General features: G+C 40.2%; 1 protein-coding gene across 5 annotated transcripts in view; it reads left to right on the forward strand.

Moving 5' to 3' along the window:
• EXOC4 (exocyst complex component 4) overlaps positions 1–22,121 on the forward strand; it is an 830,578-nt gene that overhangs the window by 198,036 nt on the left and 610,421 nt on the right. For 4 of the 5 annotated variants that reach the window (XM_004382687.2, XM_023737127.1, XM_023737128.1 and 1 more), the window contains exon 9: positions 2,675–2,763. In XM_004382687.2, the coding sequence (XP_004382744.1) occupies positions 2,675–2,763 (89 nt within the window). Of the gene's footprint in view, positions 1–2,674; positions 2,764–8,923; positions 13,594–22,121 lie in introns of those variants that run through there. The other variant, XM_023737130.1, reaches the window with a different exon arrangement.

Here is a 22,121-nt window from a genome sequence, read left to right on the forward strand (position 1 = left end):
ACTGGCAGGTGGCACTTTTGAAGTACTGCACACTTCGTCTTCCTTCTGGCTTTTAGTGTCCTCTCAGTTCTTGGCAGGGTGCAAGGACAGGATCAAGTAACCCAGGTGTTTCCCCTAGACTGACATTCATCTTGGTATTCATGTTCCTTGCCAAGGAATGGATAAAGAAGGCGTAATTAAGGAGCTGACAGCACTCCTTCCTCATGGCGGAAGTCTATCCCATTGTCACTGTTGCTTTTTCATAATGTTGCTGTTTACCCCTTGGTGACAGTAATTCTAGAAGGATTTCTCCTCTGTAAACCTGTTAGCCTACATTTGGAAATCTCAGGTTTGAAATGGAATTTCTTAGCACACCAAAGGATTTTCTGTTTGGTACAGTCTTAATTTTACCTGCTTTTTTTTTTCTCTCTCCCCCTTCCTGTTTGCAAGTTTCTCTTCACTTTTCCTTGTTTTCCTTTTTGGTATTCATTGTTTCAGCTTTTAGAGACTCATTTTTTTTCCTTTTCTTTTTATTATTGTACTTTAGATGAAAGTTTACAGAACAAACTAGCTTCTCATTAAACAATTAGTACACATATTATTTTGTGACATTGGTTACCAACCCCATGGCATGTCAACATTCTCCCCTTCTCGACCTTAGGTTCCCCATTACCAGCTTTCCTGTCCCCTCCTGCCTTGTAGTCCTTGCCCCTGGGCTGGTGTGCCCATTTAGTCTCATTTTATTTTACGGGCCTGTCTAATCTTTGGCTAAAGGGTGAACCTCAGAAGTGAGGTTACTGAACTAAAAGGGTGTCTGGGGGCCATACTCTCGGGGTTTTTCCAGTCTCTGTCAGACCAGTAAGTCTGGTATTTTTTTTTCTTTTTGTGAGTTAGAATTTTGTTCTACATTTTTCTCCAACTCTGTCCGGGACCCTCTCTTGTAATCCCTTTCAGAGCAGTTGGTGGTGGTAGCCAGGCACTATCTAGCTGTACTTGACTCAGTCTGATGGAGGCTGTAGAACTTGTGGTCCATCAGTCATTTGGACTAATCTTTCCCTTGTGTCTTTGGTTTTCTTCATTCCGCTTTGCTCCAGACGGGGTGAGACTAGTGGAGTATCTTAGATGACCTCTTACAAGCTTTTAAGACACCTGATGCTACTCACCAAAGTAGAATGTAGAATGTTTTCTTTATAAACTATGTTATGCCAGTTGAGCTAGGTGTTCTGAGACCGTGGTCCCCACAGCCCTCAGCCCAGCAATTCGGTCCCTAAGGGAGTTTGGATGTGTCTGTGGAGCTTCTGTGACCTTTCCTTGGACACGTTGTGCTGGCTTCCCCAGTATTGTGTACTGTCTTATCCTTCACCAAAGTTACCAGTTACCTGTTGTCTGTTTAGGGATTTTCCATCCCCACTCCTCCCCTCCCTCGTAACCATCAAAAATTGTTTCTTTTTGTGTGTAAACGTTTTCATGAGTTTCTATAGTAGTAGAAGAGACCCATTCTTTATAATGAGCCTATCACCTGTATTTCTGACCTTGAAAACAGTTTCTGGGTAGCTATAACCAAACAATTTGTAGCATGGTATTTTGGGGAGTATTTTATATGGTAGGCTACAGGTCAAAAACTGCCAGCCATTGCAGAACTGTGTTGTTTTTGAGGACATTTTGAGGACATAGCTGCCTTGCTGCTTTAGTGTAGTTGTTCAACAGCATTTCTAGCGTGCCCTTGGTCCTTGTCCTCCAACTGGGGAGGCGAGTCTGCTCTAAGGAGCCAGTATTTCTGTGGTGGCAGCTGATGGTTACTGGTTGACTTTTGAGCTGGATAGAAGCCACATTCAAATGACTTTATAGTATGCTCTTGTGTGTGTGTAGGAAAGAATGATGGAAATCTGGAGGTAAAACAAAGTTGGGGCCGATCAGAGTTGTACCAGTTGACACAGAGAATAAGTACAAGATCCAAGTCGTGTTGTAGAGGCGTGTTAGCTGGGAATATCATCCTTAAATCTAGATCTGTGGCAGCTGTCCCTGCCCTGCAATGCTCTAGCCAGAATGTCTTGACCGTGGAACAACAGGGAGCATCACACAGATGGGAGGGGAATACTTCTGGAGTACATAGCTGGACACCATCTATTTGGTTGCCACTTGTCTTAGTCATCTAGTACTGCTGTAATAGAAATACCATAAGTGGATGGCTTTAACAAAGAAAAAGTGACTCACGTTTAGGAGGCTAGAAGTCCAAATTCAGAGTGCCAGCTCCAGGGGAAGGCTTTCTCTCTTTGTCAGCTCTGGGGGAAGGTCCTTGTCATCAATCTTCCCTTGGTCTAGGAGCTTCTTACACAGGGATCCCGAGTCCAAAGGATGCACTTACTCCCGACTCTTCTTTCTTGGTGACATGAGGCCCCCCTCCTGTCTGCCCACTTCTCTCTCTTATATCTCAAAAGAGAATGACTCAAGATGTAACCTAACCCTCTAGATTGTGTCCTGTCTCATTGACAACTGCCTCTAATTCTGCCACATTAACATGGTAGAGGTTAGGATTTACAACACATAGGATAAATATATCAGATCACAAAATGGAGGACAACTGCACAATACTGGGAATCATAGCCTAGCCAAGTTGACACACATTTTGTGGGGGCACAGTTCAATCCATAACAGCACCTAATCATTTTTTTTTTTACCCTATGTTTCATTGCAGATTTGAGTCATCCTCCCATGCCATCAGTATGAGTGCCTATTTGCGAGAACAGAGAAGGGAGCTCTACAGTCGGAGTGGAGAACTTCAGGGTAAGGTGATTTGAGCTTCTCAGGAAAAATTTGTTTTATGGAGGACGATCTGAAGCGTTTATAGCCTGTGAGCTTGTGGTGTGCATTCACAGGATCCTTGTAAGATAACAAAAATTTAAAGACTTGATAATCTGTTTCTTCTATCATTTCCCAGCATCTGTTGCCAAGCAGCTAAAAGTATTACTATGGCCACAGGATTTATAGACCTGCCACCATTCAAGTGGGAGCTTAAAGCAAAAGAGATGAGGTCAGACTCTTCTTGCCTAAAGATAGCATGCTTCAGGCCAGTCACAGTCCAGGAGAACACCAGTCTTCTGTGGCTGCCATTGTTACTGTTAATTCTTGTTTTTGATGCCTTTTGAAATATGGCAGGAGCATTTGAGATTTGGAATAGGGCAAATGCAGCTTCTGGCATTATTTAAAGGGAAAAAGGATGCCTCTAAATAGTATGGGCTAATCAGCATTATTTTGATGCACAGAATATTTGATACACGGGTGTGGTTAGTAAACAGTTTTAATCTGCAGAAGAAAATACTTAGGAAATAAATTATGTGGTTGTATAAAAATAAATTAGATCAATAGCATTTCCTTCTCTGACAGAAGGGATACTAATCATGGTAAATGTAGTCAATTAAGGAAGATTTGTTGAAGGCCAGCTAAGTGTAAGACGTTATGCTAGGCATTGGAGGAATGGAAGTGAGGTACAAAGAAATAAAAGATACAGCCTTAAGATCCAGTTATAAAAGTAAAGCATATATATATATATATATATATATACACACACACACGTAGACACATACATATATATGCGCTAGTAATTCATATATATGAGAATATAATATATACGTATATATGTGAGAACAATATCAGGAAGTTAATGCTAACAAGTAAATAGTATGCATAAAATGGCTAGAGGAGTTGAGAGAAAGGAGTGATTAATTTTTTCTAGAGCTCTTGGCTCTCTCCATGAGGGATGGGTAGAAACACTTTTACTGTCTTTGATGTATTAGAAGCACACAGAACATTTTGCAGTGACTTACCTACACAACTCACTATTTATTTTTGAAGACTCATTAGGTATGAAGTAATCATACTCATCAGCTGTGACTTAAAGACCATTGCCCAGTCATTCTTTCTTTCATCTTCATTATTAATCTAACTGCCCATAAATTTTTTCAAAGATTCTCCTTTACTGTCTCATATTTACATCACGGTAGTAGTTCCATAGCTTAGATGTGTGGTTACCAGAAGTAAAAGCACAGGGACATGTTCTGTGATATTAGGAAAAGGAGAATGAGGTAAAAAAAACAAACAAACAAACAGAAAAACCAAACCCATTGCAATCAAGTTAATTCTGACTCAAAGACCCTATAGGACAGAGTAGAACTGCCCAATAGGGTTTCCAAGGCTGTAAATCCTTAAGGAAGCTGACTGCCACATCTTTCTCCTGTGGAGCAGCTGGTGGGTTCTAACCACTGACTTTTTGATTAGCAGTTGAGTGCTTAACTATTGCTCCACAAGAATGGGTTATTGTCTTAATTATCTAGTGCTACTATAACAAAAATACTATAAGTGGGTGGCTTTAATAAACATAAAATTATTTTCTCACAGTTTAGGAGGCTACAAGTTTGAATTTAGGGCACTGGCTCTGGGGGAAGGCTTTTTCTCTCTGGGAAGGTCCTTGTGTCTTTGAGCTTTTTGCTCCTGGGTGATTTTCATGTGGTTTGACATCTCTCTTCCTGTGTCTGTGCTAGCTCACTTGCTTGTTTAATCTTTTGTATTTCAAAAGAGGTTGAATAAAGACACACCCTACACTAGTCCTGCCTCATTAACATAACAAAGATAAAACCCATTCCCAAATAGGATTATAACCACAGGCAGAGAGGTTAGGAATTACAACGCATATTTTTAGGGTTTAATCCGTAAGGTTCCACTGTTTGGGCCCCCAAAATTCATGTCCTTCTCACATGCAAAACACATTTACCTCATCACATTATCCTAAAAGTCATAAATCAACTCCAAGTCCAAAATCTGATTTTCTCAATCATTTAAATCAAATATGTGTGAAACTTGAGGTATATTCCATCGTGGGGCAAAACTCTTCTTCATCTGTGAACCTGTGAGATCTAGATTACAAGTTCTCTGTTTCCAAAGTACGATGGTGGAACAGGCACAAAGTAGATATTTCCATTACAAATGGGAGAAATTGGAGGAAAAGAAGGGATAACAGGTACCAAGCAAGTCCAAAACCCAGCAGAACAATTTACATTAGCTCTCAAGGCTTGAAAATAATCCTCTGTTCTTTGGGACCATCTGGGCAAGGCTTCTGTCCTTCAGACTCTGGGTATTGGTTATGCTTTCTGGATTCTGGGTGGAGGCCCCTTGGCCCTGGGCTTCAGCTCCACCTTCCAGACCCACTGGGACAGCAACTCTGCTCTCTCAGCTTTGGGTGGCCCCATTCTCCTAGTCCATCTGAGTGGTGACCCACCCCCTCAGCCCTGGCAGGCCCCATTCTTCTGCCTCTTGGGCATAGCAGACCCACTCCTTCAGCTTTGGGCACTGGTCCCATCCTTTTGGCCAAACGGAACGGCAGCCCCATGCACTGGAACCAAGCTGGTGAAGATCTGACTCTTTGAAACCTAGGAGGCCATGGCTCTACCCTTTGAGACCCCAGGGGCCATGGCCCCACCCTTTCAGAGCCCGTAGGCCATGGTCTTACCGTTTGAGACCTAGGCAGCTCTGCTTCCCTTGCTCCTTCCAGCAGTTGTGCTGATCTCTGAGCTGTTCTAGGGATGGTTCTTTTCTTTTCTTGAAAGACAACAGATGTAGCTCCCTTGGCCTGTTTCCTGCCTGGAGAATTCCAAGAGGCAGGCAGTGTTCCTTTAGTTCTTTCTCTGTCCCCTTCGGTCTAAGTTGGTGGGTATTCACCTGTGATAATTGGATAGATCCATCAGTCACAGGCTTAATCTCTTTAACAAAAGCTTGTGTAGCCATGTCCTTGGTGAAGATTCAAGGGCATGTGTCCTTAGTTTGTACAACAGAATTTTCCAAATCTTTAAGGTTTGTTCTCATTTTGCACAGATCATTTTTAAGTCCATCTCTTTCCTCTTGCATTTTACTATAAACAGCAAGGAGAAACCACATGGCCCCTTCAAGATATTGATTAGAAATCTCCTCAGCCAGATAGCCAGGTTCATTACTTACATGTTCTACCTTCCCCCAAACATTTGAACATAATTCAAACAAGTTCTTTACCACTGCATAAAAAGCATCACCCTTTCTCCATTGTCTAATCACAAGTTCATCATTTCCTTTTAAAACCTCACCAGAAGCACATTTAATGTCCACATTTCGGTGCCGTATGTATTCTTCAAGACAACAGAGACTTTCTCTGTGGCTTTCCTCACTTTCTTCTGAACCCTCACCAGAATTGTCTTTGACGTCCATAATTCTTCCAACAGTCTCTTCCAGGCAATCTAGGCTTTTACTATCAGGCACCTTAAAAATCTTCCAACTGCTACCCATTACCCAATTTCAAAACTGCTTCCACATTTTACATATCTCTTAGAGCAGCAACTCCACTTTCAGTACGAAATGTCTTATGCTGGTTTCTCTAGAGGAAAAAAACTAGTGAAGCATATACATAAACATATATAGAGAGATTTATTTCAAGGAAACAGCTCATGCAATTGTGGAGGCTGGCAAGTCCCAAATCCATGGGTCAGGCATCAGGCTGGAGGTTTCGCCTGACTCACGTGGTTGCATGGGCTGACAAACCCCAAATCAGCAGGTCAGGCAGAAAGCTGCTGGCTCACGGGGTTACGGGAGCTGGCAAATCCCAACATCTGCAGGTCAGATGGCAGGCTGTTGGCTCACTTCCCCAAGAACCAGAGGTCACAGGATGGCAAGTCAGATGCAGGATCAAGAGAGGGCAAGCTTTGCCAGAACTGCCATATATATTGGATGAAGGTCACAACCCCAAGGAAACTCCCCTTTCAACTGACTGACTGCTTACATCAAGATCACAAAATGGAGGAGGATTACACAATATCTGCCAAACCACTGAGAATCATGGCAGACAATGCTTCTGCCAAAACTCCCATCTGTGAACTTACAGAATGCCTTATCCACTGTCATGATATCCCACACAGCATTGCCTTGAATCAAGAAACTCACTTCATAGCAAATGAAGTGCTTCAGTGGGCCCATGCTCATGTAATTCACTGGTCTTATCATGTTCCCCATCATCCTGAAGCAGCTGACTTGATAGAACAATGGAATGGCCTTCTAAAGACACAGTTAAGGTGCCAGCTAGGTGGCAATACCTTGCAGAGTTGGAGCAGTGTTCTCCAGGAGGCTATATACGCTCTAAACCAGCATCTAATATATATACTGTTTCTCCCATAGCTAGGATTCATGGGTCCAGGAATCAAGGGGTGAAAATGGGAATGATGCCACTCCCTATTAACCCTAATGACCCACTTGCAAAATTTTTGCTTCCTGTCCCCATGACCCTATGCTCTGCAGGTCTATAGGTCGTAGTTCCAAAGGGATAAATGTTCCCACCAGGAGACACAACACTGATTCCATTGAACTAGAAGTTAAGAATGCTACCCAGCCACTTTGGGCTCCTCATGCCTCTGGATCAACCGGCAAAGAAGGGAGTTAACATATTGTCTTGTGTCATTGATCCTGATTACCAAGGGAAAATCAGATTGATATTACTTAATAGAGGTAAAGAAAAGTATATCTGGATTGCAGGAGATCCCTTAGGATGTCTGTTAATACTACCATGTGGTGTGATTAAAATCAAGTGAAAACTACAACAACCAAATTTCTACATGAGTACTGATGGCCCAGATCCTTTAGGAATGAAGTTTTGGGTCACCCCGCCATGCAGAAAACAACCAGCTGAGGTGCTTGCTGAGGGCAAAGGGAATACAGAAGGGGTAGTGGAAGAAGGTAGTTCTAAATACCAGTTATGACCAGGTGACCAGTTGCAGAAACTTTGGGACTGTAATTGTTTTGAGCATTTCTTTCTTGTTTTGTTGTACGTGTATGTGTGTGTGTGTGTACATATATATACACAGAGAGAGAGAGCATTTATCTTAGTTTTCTTCCCTCTCTTATTCCATTACTTATTATAAGATATAAGATATAAATGGGGCTAGTGCTTTTTTGGTCATATGCATATTAGTTGTATCATATTAGGTACAAGTATAACTTCATAATTGTTTTTATTTAGAGATTATGTATGGTTTAAGGAGATGTATACAGGTGCTGTGTTGACAAGGGGTGGACTGTGATGGTTAGGGTTATGTGTCTGCTTGGCCAGGCCATGATTGTTAGTGGTTTGGCAGATATTATGTAATCATCCTCCATTTTGTGATCTGATGTGAGCAATCAGTCAGTTGAAAGGAGAGTTTCCTTGGGGTTGTGGCCTGCATCCAACTTTGTTGAGTGTTCTGGCAAAGCTTGCCCTCTCATGATCCTGCATCTGACTTATCATCCTCCGACCTCTGGTTCTTGGGACATGAGCCAGCAGCCTGCCATTTGACCTGCAGATTTTGGGATTCTCCAGCTCCTGCAACCCTGTGAGCCGGCAGCTTTCTGCCTGACCTGCGGATTTTGGGTTCATCAGCCCTTGCAACCGTGTGAGTCAGGAGAAGCCTCCAGCCTGACACCTGACCCACAGGTTTGGAACTTGCCAGCCTCCACAACTGCATTAGCCATTTCCTTGAAATAAATCTCTCTCTATATATTTATGTATATGTTTCACTAGTTTTGTTCCTCTAGAGAATCTAGCCTAAGATAGGTACCAACATTTTATTCAGTGTCAAATGTTGTCATGTTTTAGAAAACATTAAATGTGCATCTTGGAGTCTTGAAGTACAGAGAGTAGCTAGAATTGGAACAAATAAAGGAGTGACTCCATGAGTGCTTAGGCAAGGAGTGAAGGGGAGGGTGACACAGGCTTTAGCAGGCAGCTGTCCTTAGGAGAGTAGAGTGGGCTGCAAAACATGGAAGGACATGGTGGTAACAGTGCACATTTTTTGGGACTTAGGATCATACTTGAACAGCCACTTAGGGGAGTAGAAAGTTATTGAAGGGCAGAGATATCTTCTGTACTCACAGTATCCTAATTCTAATTTCTCTTCAGGGTTGGCTTAATGAGGAGTTTACATTTGCCTCCATAATTTCCCTCCGCCTGGCTTCGAGTATATGAAATTCCTTTGATGGAGACAAAGCCTTTCATTTGACATTTGATGAAAAGGTAGACTGTGTAATTATTGGAACAGCAGTACCACCTGGCACTCACTCAAATGCAAGAATAATTTGTTAGCAAGGGTAAATGACTGATACTAGATCCTTTCTAGTAAGAGTCAGTAAGAGTAGGGAGCACTCTGCTGTAGCCATGCAGGACAATTTTCAGTTCCCCATGAGCTCTTGAGACATAGGATAGTGTAGCAATGAAGAGTAAGGTCTAAAGCATACAGATCACCATTAAGAGGTGGGCAGGGCAATGAACCACTGAAGCTGGAGGATTCCCTGAAACTGTGGCCCTGAGTTGATCTTCAAACCTTGAACTGAAACCCTCCCCTAAAGTTGCCTTTAAACTAAGTTATAGTTTAGCCCAAAGAGTAAAGGTTGTCACCCTTGAGTATTGTGTTTCTTTAAAAAAAAAAAAAAAGATCTAGGACCAAAGGATCAACAGCTATTTTTAAGCATAGAAGAGAAGGCTGGGGGGCAGGGAGATTAAGTAAACAGAAATGAAACAACTAGAACAAAAATAACTAGAATTGACAAAAATGACACAAAGTGAAGACTGTAACCAGTGTCCCTGATCGTTATGTCTAGAAACTGTGGATTGGAAACAGGGTTTGCTGTGTATATTTTCACCAAAGGTTAAATTAAAAAAAAAAGAGAGAGGTAGGCAGGTCCCCAAAAGGAGACGCTAGGGCCACTGACAACCATCATCAGCTCCACGGCTCTCCATTAGATGTCACGTTTTGGGAGAAGTAGAGGCTATGCGTAGGTATATTTTTGTTCTCTGTAGCTTTACTAAGTGGGAATGTTGCCTTGATTTTTGTGGCCTAGGACAACACTGCTGTATGTAATTGAAAATGTTTTAAGATCCAACTAAGTTAAAAAGGAATTTTATTTTCTGAGGATGGGTAATTGAGAAATCACTGTAACTTAACTAGGAACTTTCCCATCCTTCAGAAAGTTAATTGAAATATGGAACTTTCAAGCAGTATTCTATTGTACTTACCCATGTTCACGAAACTAGGAGGATTGTATCAGATTACCAGGGGAAGAAATAGTTAGCAAACACATCATGTTCATGATTATCCTTAAATAATAATGTAGCTGACCTGACACATCACATGCTTGGTGAGAGACTAGATCAGCTGACCAGCTTTTGTAAAAGTTTCATGGTGCTTCATTTGGGAGCAAAATTTTTTTTCTGAAGAATTCTTTTAACATTTCAGCAGGAAAAGGGGGAAATCACACCTATTCTCTACTATAAATGACTGTCCTTTTTCAGTTATTCTATTAATCTGTCTGGTCCAAGGACCACCGTGAGATCTGCATGCATGTCAGCTTTGTGCTTGAAAAAGCCTAATTGAATAGTTCAGTCAAATCATAAGAGACTGGTGGAAGATTTTTGTCTCTTCTGTTAATGCCACATAGATGCAGGCTTTGCTTCCCAGTGGTTTGGTTCATAGGGTCAACTTTTCCTTCTGTTGTGGGGAAGCGGCAAAGAAATTCACCTAAAAGACCATCAAAGTAATATTAAAAAGCTCAAATTTTACAAAAGTTAACTTCCTGCCAACGTTTTCAATTTGTCATGCAATTAAAAATGTTACCGAGCCTAACAACACAAGGGAGAAAAACATTTAAAAATGAGACTTCTTTGGTATCATCAACCCATCTCAATTGGCTCTCACTGTTACGGTACAGATGGTTCGTTATATAGTCTGCTGTTGGCAATTGAGCTGAGGAGGTGGGGGTGCCATTTCAAAGCGTATGAGATAACAGGTGGAGATCTAACTTGTGTATGTGTCTACGTTAATCATAGACTTCCTGTTGTTCAGAGTCTCTCTGCTGCTTCATTGTATTGCTTAGACAGCAGAGTTGTAGGACAAGAAAGAGAACTAGTTTTAATGAACGCTAACCTGAACTCTAGCATCTCAGGTTTACTATACAATTCTTCAGAAGAACAAGATAATTGATGGACCCATTATCTCACAAGGGTTAAAAAAAATTAAAAACACTGCCACTCATGACCAAAATAAGCTATTAAGTTAATCAGTCTCACTATGCCTCAGTTTTCTCATGGGAAAAATAGAGCTGTTATCAGTCCTGACTACCATAGTGGGATATTGTGAGTACAAAGTTAGATGTTAAATGTGGCAGTCTGCTTCTGTAAAGATTTACACCTTGGAAACCCTATGGGGCAGTTCTGCTCTGTCCTATAGGGTTGCAGTGGGTTTGGGTTGCCTTTTTTATAATTGGTTTAAACTAAAATGGTGCTTTAAAAAGTTGATGCTTGTGGAATTAGGAGTACTACCTCCTCATCCTTACCTCTCATTTTCTCCTCTAGTCACTCCAACCTCAGTGTTGCACTGAATTGGCTCTTACAAAGGTTACCAGTGACTCCCATATTGCCAGATACAGCATTCACTTTTCTGCATTCATCTCACTTCATCTTCTCTCCTCTTCTTGCTCCTTCTGAGTCTTCTGAAGCACCTGTTGGATTGTCTCAGCGCCTGGTCCTGGGATTTCTACTGTGCTCACTCTGTAGGCTCTTCCCCGATCAGCTCAGGCAAGACCAAGCTTTTCTCAGTGCCCCTGTGCAAGTGCCTTCTGTATCTGCATCTCCTGCTGATTCTTGTGATTGTTCCCTGACCTCTTCCAGCGTCCACCCCCCACCCCCAGTCCTGAAATTTTTTATCACAGCATATTTTTTATTTTCTTCATTCTGCTTTTCACAATATGCACATCTCTGGTTTATTTATTAACTTGTTTATTTTCTGCACTTTCCTTGGCCTTATTCATTGGTCTGTTCCAGTGCCTAGGATAATGTGGGGCTTGAATTAGGCACTGGAAAAAACATGTATCGTAAAGGAGAATTCTGTCTTCAATATCTTCTTATTTGTAGGAACAAACCTACTTATTTGAGAAGCCCTTGTGGGAGCTTTAATGAACAGAGTAGGAGTCCTTGTGATTTGTTTTCTCTCATTTTTAAGGATAATAAAACTCAAGAATGAGTAAGTTAATTACATTAATTCTCATTGATCCAAGTAGAAACGTATACTCAATTTTGATTACAGTTTCTTTTCTGTCATGGGGCTACTTAGTACTTCTGTTTGTACTCAATAATATTACCTTTAGAGTGCCATTTTTGTTCCCATTAGTTTAATGAATGGCATTTCTATAGCCTTGACATTAAAATCTCCTGTAAAGCTCTAACCACTTGAGAATTGACTTCTCTAAGACGATTTGCTTTGCACAGTAAATATGGAAGTACTGGCATCAGGGAAAACTGGGTTCTTACTACTGACCTGACCTGAATTTTCTGAGTTTTTCTCTCTCTAATGGTTGTTGGTGACTGGGGTTATGAATACTTAATGATAGCGTATGTAATTAATCTGTTTGGAGATGCCTTGCCTTAAGATAAGGCAGTATTTGAAATAGATTAACCATGAGTTGATTATCCTTTTTACAAAAGGATTTGTAATAAGAATCTCTTAAATAGCAAGCTATTCTGTAACGGAGCATTTAAAGCAGAATCTGGTTGATGTGCACATTTTAGGGACATTTTGGCTGAAGGGAGGTACATTGTGTAGAATAGCAATTTTGCACTCATACCACACGTTTGTTCTACAACTTGAAATAGAAGAAGTACTTGTAAAGGTTTATATCTGGAAATTTGATGAGAACATTTTTTGTAGCCTTGTAAATGTTGTTTAATAACTTTTTTCATAACTTCGTTACAATATGCAGGGAACATAAAAAAAGTACATATTTTTCTAAAAATTACATATAATTATTTCAAAATAACCTTAACCTTTCCTAGTTGTCTCTTATGTTTTAGGTTGTAAAATAGTGTATAAAAATTGATTTCTTTTGTATATTCCTTTTTTTAAAACAATGATCTTAACTTATATGTAGGATTTGTTTTATAATGAAATTACAATAGACGTTTTATAAATGCTAGTTTTTTAATCTGTCCCTAAGAAGTAGTAAGTAATAAGTATACTTACCTCACTGTCACACAGACAATGCATTTATTTCAAATCATATAGGAAATAAAAATATTCTTATGCCAAGATTGTTATCAAGTGTACTATCTCTTAGCCTTAATGTATGTGATGTAGAAATTTATTTTATTTAAAAATGTTCTCCATTTGGGGATCTATTTTTATGAACTGGGTTTAATTTCGGAATAACTAATTTCTACAAATCGTATCTACACAGTGGACAGACCACTGGTAGCCGAACCAGTGGACTGGAAAAGAGCTTGGAGATCACAGAAGATGAAGCTTGAGGGCATAAACTAACAACCGCAAAGCCCATTTGTTACAGCCTGCAAATCTCATTCTTGAGAAAAAAAAAGATCCTTGGTCATTACTCAGAACCCGTTGGTGGCATATAACCTTGTTTTTTAAAAACTGCGTTCTATTAATTTATTCGTTCTTCCATATAGATAAGGAAAAAAAAAAAATGGATTTGAATTTTAAAACTGAACCAAAAAATACTTCTGGTTACATGACACTTTTCAGCTTGTTAAAAATTCATAAGCCCTATACTTAATATTTGCAATGAAGAAGTCGTGAAGGAGTCTATGGGGAAAATATTGGAAGCATCAGGAGAAGATGGAAGGAATACACAGAGTCACTGCACCAAAAAGAATTGGTCAACGTTCATCCATTTCAGGAGGCAGCATATGATCAAGAACCGATGGTACTGAAGGAAGAAGTCCAAGCTGTACTGAAGGCACTGGTGATAAACAAGCCTCCAGGAATTGACGGAATACCAATTGAGGTGCTTCAACAAACGGATGTGGCACTGGAGGTCCTCACTTGTCTGTTTCAAGAAATTTGGAAGACAACTTCCTGGCCAACCGACTGGAAGAGATCTGTATTTGTACCCATTCCAAAGAAAGGTGATACAACAGAATGTGGAAATTATTGAACAATGTCATTAATATCACATACAAATAAAATTATGCTGAAGATCATTCAAAAGCGATTGCAGCAGGACATCAATAGGGAACTGCCAGAAGTTTAAGCTGAATTCAGAAGAGGACGTGAAATGAAGGATATTAATGCTGATGTCAGATGGATCCTGGCTGAAAGCAGAGGATACCAGAAAGATGTTAACCTGTGTTTTATTGACTATGCAAAGGCATTCAACTGTGTGGGTCATAACAAATTATGGATAACATTGCAAAGAATGGGAATTCCAGAACACTTAATTGTGCTCATGTGGAATCTGTACATAGGCCAAGAGGCAGCCATTTGAACAGAACAAGGGGATACTTTGTGGTTTAAAGTCAGGAAAGGTGTGCATCAGGGTTGTATCCTTTCAGCATGCCTATTCAGTCTGCATTCTGAGCAAATAATCCAAGAAGCTGGACTATATGAAGACGAACGGGGCATCTAGGTTGGAAGAAAACTCATTAGCAACCTGCGTTATGCAGATGACACAACCTTGCTTGCTGAAGGTGAAGAGGACTTGAAGCACTTACTGATGAAGATCAAAGACCACAGCCTTCAATATGGATTACCCCTTGACATAAAGAAAACAAAAACCCTCACAACTGGACCAGTAAGCAACATCATGATAAACAGAGAAGATATAGAAGTTGTCAAGGATTTCATTTTACTTGAGTTCACAATCAATACCCAAGGTAGATGTCACTTTGAGAACTAAGACACGCCTAACCTAAGCCATGGTATTTTCAGTTGCCTTATAAGCATGCGAAAGCTGGACAGTGAATTTGGAAGAGTGAATGAGAACTGATAGCTTTGAATTATGATATTCGCAAAGAATATTGAATATTCTTGGACTTCCAGAAGAATGAACAAATCTGTCTTGGTAAAAGTACAGTCAGAATGCTCCTTAGAAGCAAGGATGGCGAGACTTCATCTCACATACCCTGGACATGTTGTCAGGAGGGACCAGTCTCTGGATAAGGACATAATGCTTGGTAAAGTAGAGGGTCATCAAAAAAGAGGAAGACCCTCAATGAAATGGATTGACACAGTGGCTGCAACAGTGGGCTGAAGCATAACAACGATTGTGAAGATGTTACTATGAGTCATGACTGACTCGATGGCACCTAACAACAACATACTTAATATATGGAGCCCTGGTGGTGCAATGGTTAAGCACTCAGCTACTAATCAAGAGGTCAACAGTTGGAACCCACCAGCCACTCTGAGGGAAAAAAGATGTGTCGGTCTGCTTCCATAAAGATTATAGCCTTCGAGACCCTGTGAGGCAGTGCTGTTCTGTCCTATTAGGGTCACTATGAGTCGGAATCGACTCGATGGCAATGGGTTTAGTTTTTTATACTTAATATGTGTGCATTTTTCTACGTGTATATTATACTTCAATTAAAAGTTTTTAAATAGAACCAAAAGTATGGAAAATAACAACAAAATCTTATAAAATGATGCCACAGGAAATTTTAGAAGTGACCTTATTCTGTATTTTTCATCATTTGGTTCACATCAGTTTTTTTAATCAGGTAAAAATAACAGCTCATTTTTGGGGCTTTCTTTAGGATTGTAAAAAATTTATCTCTGTGGCGACTCTAATGGTCTATATGAAACAACCAGTTCTGGCTTGAGCTTTTTTAGAAAATAGAGAAGACCACAAACATTTATGGCATACAGCGAACACAGTAATTATTAACACCTGATGAGGATCCTAAATAACAAGTTTATCATGATCCAAATATGATTAATAAGGCAATTTAATTATTTCAAAATGAAGTTTGGGTCCTTTCTGAAATACTAATAGAGGTTACCTTATCTGCAGCCCTGGTGGTGCAGTGGTTAAGAGCTCACCTGCTAACCAAAAGATCGGCAGTTCGAATCCACCAGCCACTCCTTGGAAACCCTGTGGGGCAGTTCTACTCTGCGTTGTAGGGTCGATGTGAGTCGGAATCGACTCCATGGCAATGTTTTTTTATTTTTTAACTCTAAAGTGACCTATTATCACAACTTATAAGCAGTTGATGTAAATGTACATGTAGTGTGATGTGTAGAAAATAAAACAGATTTTAATGCTAGAAAATGCTTTAGAACTCATATAATCCAACACATTTCAAACTTATTTTTTAGTCACTGAACCTTTTGTCGTTTGAGGCTTATTTAGCGGTTCAGTATAGGAAACAGGTTAAAGTGGAGATGGTTTTGAGTAGGGGTGGGGGCCCAGAGCCCCACCGGCTTAGACCCTCCCACTCCATCTACCCTTCTCCCCTTCCTCTGGGTGGCACCCAAAGCACCATCAGAAAACTCCATAGACTCCCAGGAGAAGACCCCTGCACATACGGGCACTTGATTTGGGAGAGAGATGGCATTACAGATTTGGAGGGAACACCCTTCCTCCAAAAAAAAGAAGAAAACAAACCCACTGCCACTGAATTGATTTGATTCCAACTTATAGTGACCCTATAGGACAGAGTAGAAGTGCCCCATATGGTTTCTAAGGCTGTAATCTTTATGGAAGCAGACTGCCACATCTCCCGTGGAGCGGCTTCTGGGTTCAAACTGCCGACTTTTCAGTTAGCAGCTGAGCTCTTAACCACTGCGCCACCAGAGCTCCTTTTTGTAGGGAATGGACAGACTATTCAGTAAAGCATGGTGAGACAATTGGTTATCGTTATAGAAAAAAAAAAGAAATTGGATTTGTTTCTCATGTCGTTTAGGAAAACAAATTTCTGAAGGGTTAAGAACTCAAATGTGAAAGGTAAAACCTATTGACAAGAATGTTCAAATCAACATTGTTTTAATGGCAAAAAACACACAGTTCAAATGCCCATAGACAGATGAATGGATATATAAATTGTAGTGTAGCCCTCCAGTGGAATACTACACAGCAATGGAAGTGATTGAACTATACTATATATTAACGTGGTTGAGTCTCAAAAGCAGTCACATAATAATGTATATAGTCTAATTCCCTTTGTATAAGGTGAGAAGCAAGCAGAACCTAACACTGTGTTATTTTAGCATGCGTCCTTATGTGGCAAAAATGTGGAGAAGGTAAAGGAACATAAATGTAAAACTCAGGAAGGAGATCACTGCTGGGGAGGATGGAGAAGGTTATGATCAGAGAAGGGAGCACATGAGCTTTAAAGATAGACGGACTGTTCTGTTTCTTAAGCTAAATGATGGAAATGCTATTGTTTGTTTTATTAGTCTTTTAAAAACTGTACAGATGTTATATACACTCTTTTTATGTATTATACATTTCATAAAAGCACAAATATAGACAATGTAAAGTTTTAAAACCCTCGTAAGGCTCCAGAGACAACACCATGTATGTAGTCTAATGCTTCCATTTAGAAGTCTAGACCAAATTTAGAGTTTTCTGTGACAGCTGGGTTGGTTCTTTGCCTTACACCATTCCGGTGAAGCCCCAGAGCCGTGCCAAAGCTGTGACTTATCACTGAACTAGTGCTTTGCCTTAAACAGTTCATGAGAAGACAGCTGTGAGGTTATGAGAAGACAGCTGTGAGGTCAGGAGGGCTCCCTCCCACTTCACCTGCTCCTCTTTCTCCCTTTCCTTCCACTGGGAACACGAGAGAGCTAGCATAAATTGGAGTGAGCGGCTTTTCTACCATTGTTCCCTATGTTTTCTATGACTTTCTGTTTATTCATTGATTTTCTAAAGATTTGTTATAGGTTTACTTGTGCTGCACATTTCAGTAGGCCTTCGGCATACAGTAACGAGCAGAGCTGAGTTTTGCCTTAGAGGAGCAAAAGAAAAGAGACTATCAATGTGTCACAGTGACTTGCAGTTGTCCCCCAGTATATTAACAGACCCCCTGATGTTTTGCTGGGTACATGGCCACCCAAAATATAGGCATTTCCGAGCCTTCCTTGCAGCCAGTCATGGACATGGAAGTAAATTCTGTCCAGTAGAATGTGAGTTGAAATAATGTGTGTAACTTGAGGTCATGCTCTTAAAGGCAAGGAACACGCTCTCATTCTTTCCCACCCCATCCCATGTGTAAAGACATGTGCATGTATGCACACACATGCATGTATACACACAGACAAGTGCTGGAACAGGCAGAGGATGAAGAGAAGCTTCCAAACAAAGAAGTGTACGAAAGTGTGAGTATAGTCTTTTCCCTCATGATGTGAATTTTTATTACGTGAACTCGATATAACCCTTCCAATTAATTAAGGAACATAGTTTATATATACAGACCTCTACTGATTATGATTTGTTACTTCTAGAAATCAGAGGTGATAAAAAGGACACCAAAGCTATTGTGAATGGTTTTGGCCATTGCTCATCCTAGCCATTGAGGGATTAAGAATTGATAAGAAGCCCGTGATGATAGGACGATAAAGGCCAGTATTATACTTGAGCAAAAGCTAAATGTAACCACATACTGGGTATTCTGAGTGGTGTTCAAGTGTTATAGCTATGTCACATTATTACTAAAATTCCTAAAAGAAAAACAACTTTGTCTTAAATGCACCCATTGTATATTATATCAGACTGTGCATGGTAGATGAGGCTGAAGAGATGGCAGGGGCCAGATCATGAAGGACCAATCCAACCTATTTCTAAAGTTCCTTCGGTTAAAAATACGGTACTCAGTGTGGACCACAAATCGTGATGGCAGCTTGGTTATATATGGAGATTACAGAGTTCTTTGTGCTCACATCTGATTTCCAGCTTGTAATTGTGGTGTGGATGAAAATATGCACCAAGTTACTTTTGGCTTGCCACAATTTTAAACTTGAAAAGCCCGTATTACAGTAATATATAATAGTATTATGAATATTACATGAATATTGTAATAGTCATAGGATGTTCATTCCTAGAATTGTGATGACATCTACTGAATTGCAGCCAGTTCATTTGCATATTCATGCCCACTTAGCTCAAGTAAGTTTGTTTGTTTGCACATTAATGTCTGATTTCAGCACTGGTTAGCTAACGTACATATCCCTGTTCACTTGGTTAGGGATGTTCGTATATGGAATATGGGGGCTGCTCCTTTTGTTTAGAGGAGCTTGGGGCATCATGATTTAGTGGAAAGAGCACCTAGTACTCATCCTGCTTTTATCTGGCAAGTTGCTTTACCTTTCTGAGCCTGGATTACAAAAAAAAAACCATTGTCATCAAGTCTGTTCCAACTCATAGTGAGCCTGAGTTACTCATCTGTATAATGAAGTTAGCAACACTAACCCTCCCTATTTCTTAGGGTTTTTGTAAGTATCAGCGTGTGAGCTTCATGGAATCATGGTTATTTTGTTGTAGGTGCAGCACAGTGTTTGGGGAAGACTGGACCCCTGTAGAATGCCACAGCTTCATATGTGCTGATTGCTTGAGATGATAAGTTTGTTTTAAGCTGCTAAGTTTGTGGTAATTTGTTATACATCAATGGAAAACTAACGCACCACCTAACCTTGACATTTCATGATTCTTCCTTTGGAACGCCCAAATATTCCCTCTTAATGGCCGGAACTTGCTGGAATAGTTCTCTTATAGAATGAGCGGCCTTTTTTTCTCTTACCCCCAATTTACTCTGATTATTAGTCTTACAGTTACTCCCTGCCCTTCCTATTCTCCATGACTTTAATTTGGAAGCTGAAGAGGGACTCTGAAAAAGATGGAAGTCTAATAGCGTTTCTGTGTTGCTGTGGACTTTTATAATATGAAATAACAGTTTTTTAATATAATAATTTATATCTGCAATCGAAAACATCATCATGATAGCCTTCTGAGGAAAGCAGGGCAGATTCTATTGCCCCTCTTCAGAGGTATCTCTGGGCTGTCTCATGGGTACCTGACACTGACCATGTCCAAATCAAACTCATAATCTCCCCACTACCCCACTCCTGCTTTTCTTTTAGTGCGCCTGATTTCATTAAATAGTATTCTTGACTCACCAGTTGGTAAACCTAGAAGTCATCCTTGACTCTTCTTCACACCACACGTTCAGGCAATCCCCAGATCGTGCTGAGGCTGCCTCCTCAGTCTACAGACCCATCCGCTTTTTGTTTTTGAAGTGTCCCTTGCCTCCCCCTTGTTGACCACTGTCATCTCTTGGCAATTCCTGCTTCTATTTTTGAATCCCTCCAGACCATTCTTTATACCGGAACCAGAGTGATTGATAAGTACTTAGTGATTTCTTATGTCACTTAGGGCTAAGCTTCATGTCCTTAATATGCGTAATAAAGTTCTGCATGTCTTGACCACTGCTTGCCTGCAGCTTCTGCTTGGCCATTTTCTCACCATAGCCATGTTGGGCTTCTCAGAGCATGCAATGCTCATTCGGGTCTCAGGCCTCCTTACATTCTTCTTTCTGTGCCTGGAATTGGCTTTCCCTGTCATCTCCTTGATAATGAGTTGTCATCTTTAGGGTGATCCTTCACTTGATAATAAAAATTACATAGAATACTTATTAAGTACTTACCATGTGTCAATCACTGTAAAATTTTTTACATATTGTGTCTTCTTTTATCCTCTTAACCATTACTTCCTTGGGGAAGCTTTTTTGTTTTCCCCCCTTTCTTTTTCTAATTCCTCTAGACTAGGTTAGCTTCCTTCTTTGTAGCACATGGCTTGCTTATAATTCAATTCATTATTTGTAGTTGTTTGTTTAAAATGTGTGTTTCTCATTCATTTTAAGTCCCATGCAAGCAGGAACAGTATCAGCTGGGTTGACCGTACACATCTGACACCTCACACAGCACCTAGCATGTAGTAAGCACTCAGTATTCATGCCTTCTGCAGAGAAAGAGACGTTAAGGGAATTGTTCAGTGCTGCACATTAACCGAGTGGCTGAAGTAGACAGAGGTGCAAATCTTTTCTCTCCAAGTTTAGACCTTTTCCCCAATATGTTAATAATGCTTGGGAGAGGTAAACAAATATAGATTATTATATTAAGAAGGAAAGTAAGAGAAATTAGTATTATTCAGAGAAGACGGTGAGGTTATTGAGCTGGCATTTATTTGCATATTCTTACATAATTATCATTTGATTCTCATAGTCATTCTAGCAAATAGGCCTCATCGTGTCATTGTTTTCTGGCTTAAAAAACCAAGGCCCATAGGTTAATTGACCAAAGTCACGCAACTGATAAATGATAAAGTTGTTCTATAATACAGTTTTATCAAATAGAGTTTGCAGAATAACTTGCATTTGAAATGGCTTGTACTACATTATTGAGGTATAATTTACATACAGTAAACCACATCCATTTAAAGTGAGCTTTGATGCATAAAAACCACCAAAAAAAACCCAAACCCGTTGCCGTCAAGTTGATTCAGACTCATAGTGACTCTGTAGGACAGAGGAGAACTGCCCCATAGGGTTTCCAAGGCTATAATCTTTACAGAAGCAAACTGCCACATCTTTCTCCTGTGGAGTAGCTGGTGGGTTCAAACCACCAACCTTTTGGTTAGCAGCCAACTGCTTAACCACTGCGCCACCAGGGCTCCCTGTGGAAACAGTGTCACAGTCAAGATACAGAACATTTTGGTCACCCAAAAGTGTCCTCATGCTCTTTTGTAGTGTTTCTTCCTCCACCCCCACCCCCGGTAACAGCTGAAGTGCTTTATGTCACAGTAGATTAGTTTATAATTTCTAGAATTTTATGTAAATGGAATTATACAATATACAGTTTTGTGACTGGCTTCTTTCATTTAACGATGATTTTGACATTCTCCACACAGCTGTGTGTATCAGTAGTTTGTCCCTCTTTATTGTCAAGTCCATTGTATGGATGGACCACGTTTTGTTTATCCTCCAGTTCTTGATGGACATTTGGGTTGTTTCCAGTTTTTGATCATGGTGAATAATGCTGCTTTGAACATTCATGGACAGGTCTTTGTGTGGGGCATATGCAGTATTTTCATTTCCCTTGGGAGCATCTAGGAGTAGGATTGCTGGATCATATGGTAGGTGTATATTTAACTTCTGAGGAAACTGACAGAAAGTTTTCTAAAGCACGTGTATCATTTTCTGTTTCTACCAGCAGTGTATGCTAACACTTGGTATGGTCGGTCTTTTTAATTTCAGACATTTGGTGTATGGTGGTGTCTTATTGTAGTGGCCAGTGCATTCTTTTTTTTTTTTTTTAATATTT

This window comes from Trichechus manatus, unplaced genomic scaffold (assembly GCF_000243295.1).
Source record: "Trichechus manatus latirostris isolate Lorelei unplaced genomic scaffold, TriManLat1.0 scaffold00097, whole genome shotgun sequence".
Classification (NCBI taxonomy): Eukaryota; Metazoa; Chordata; class Mammalia; order Sirenia; family Trichechidae; genus Trichechus; species Trichechus manatus.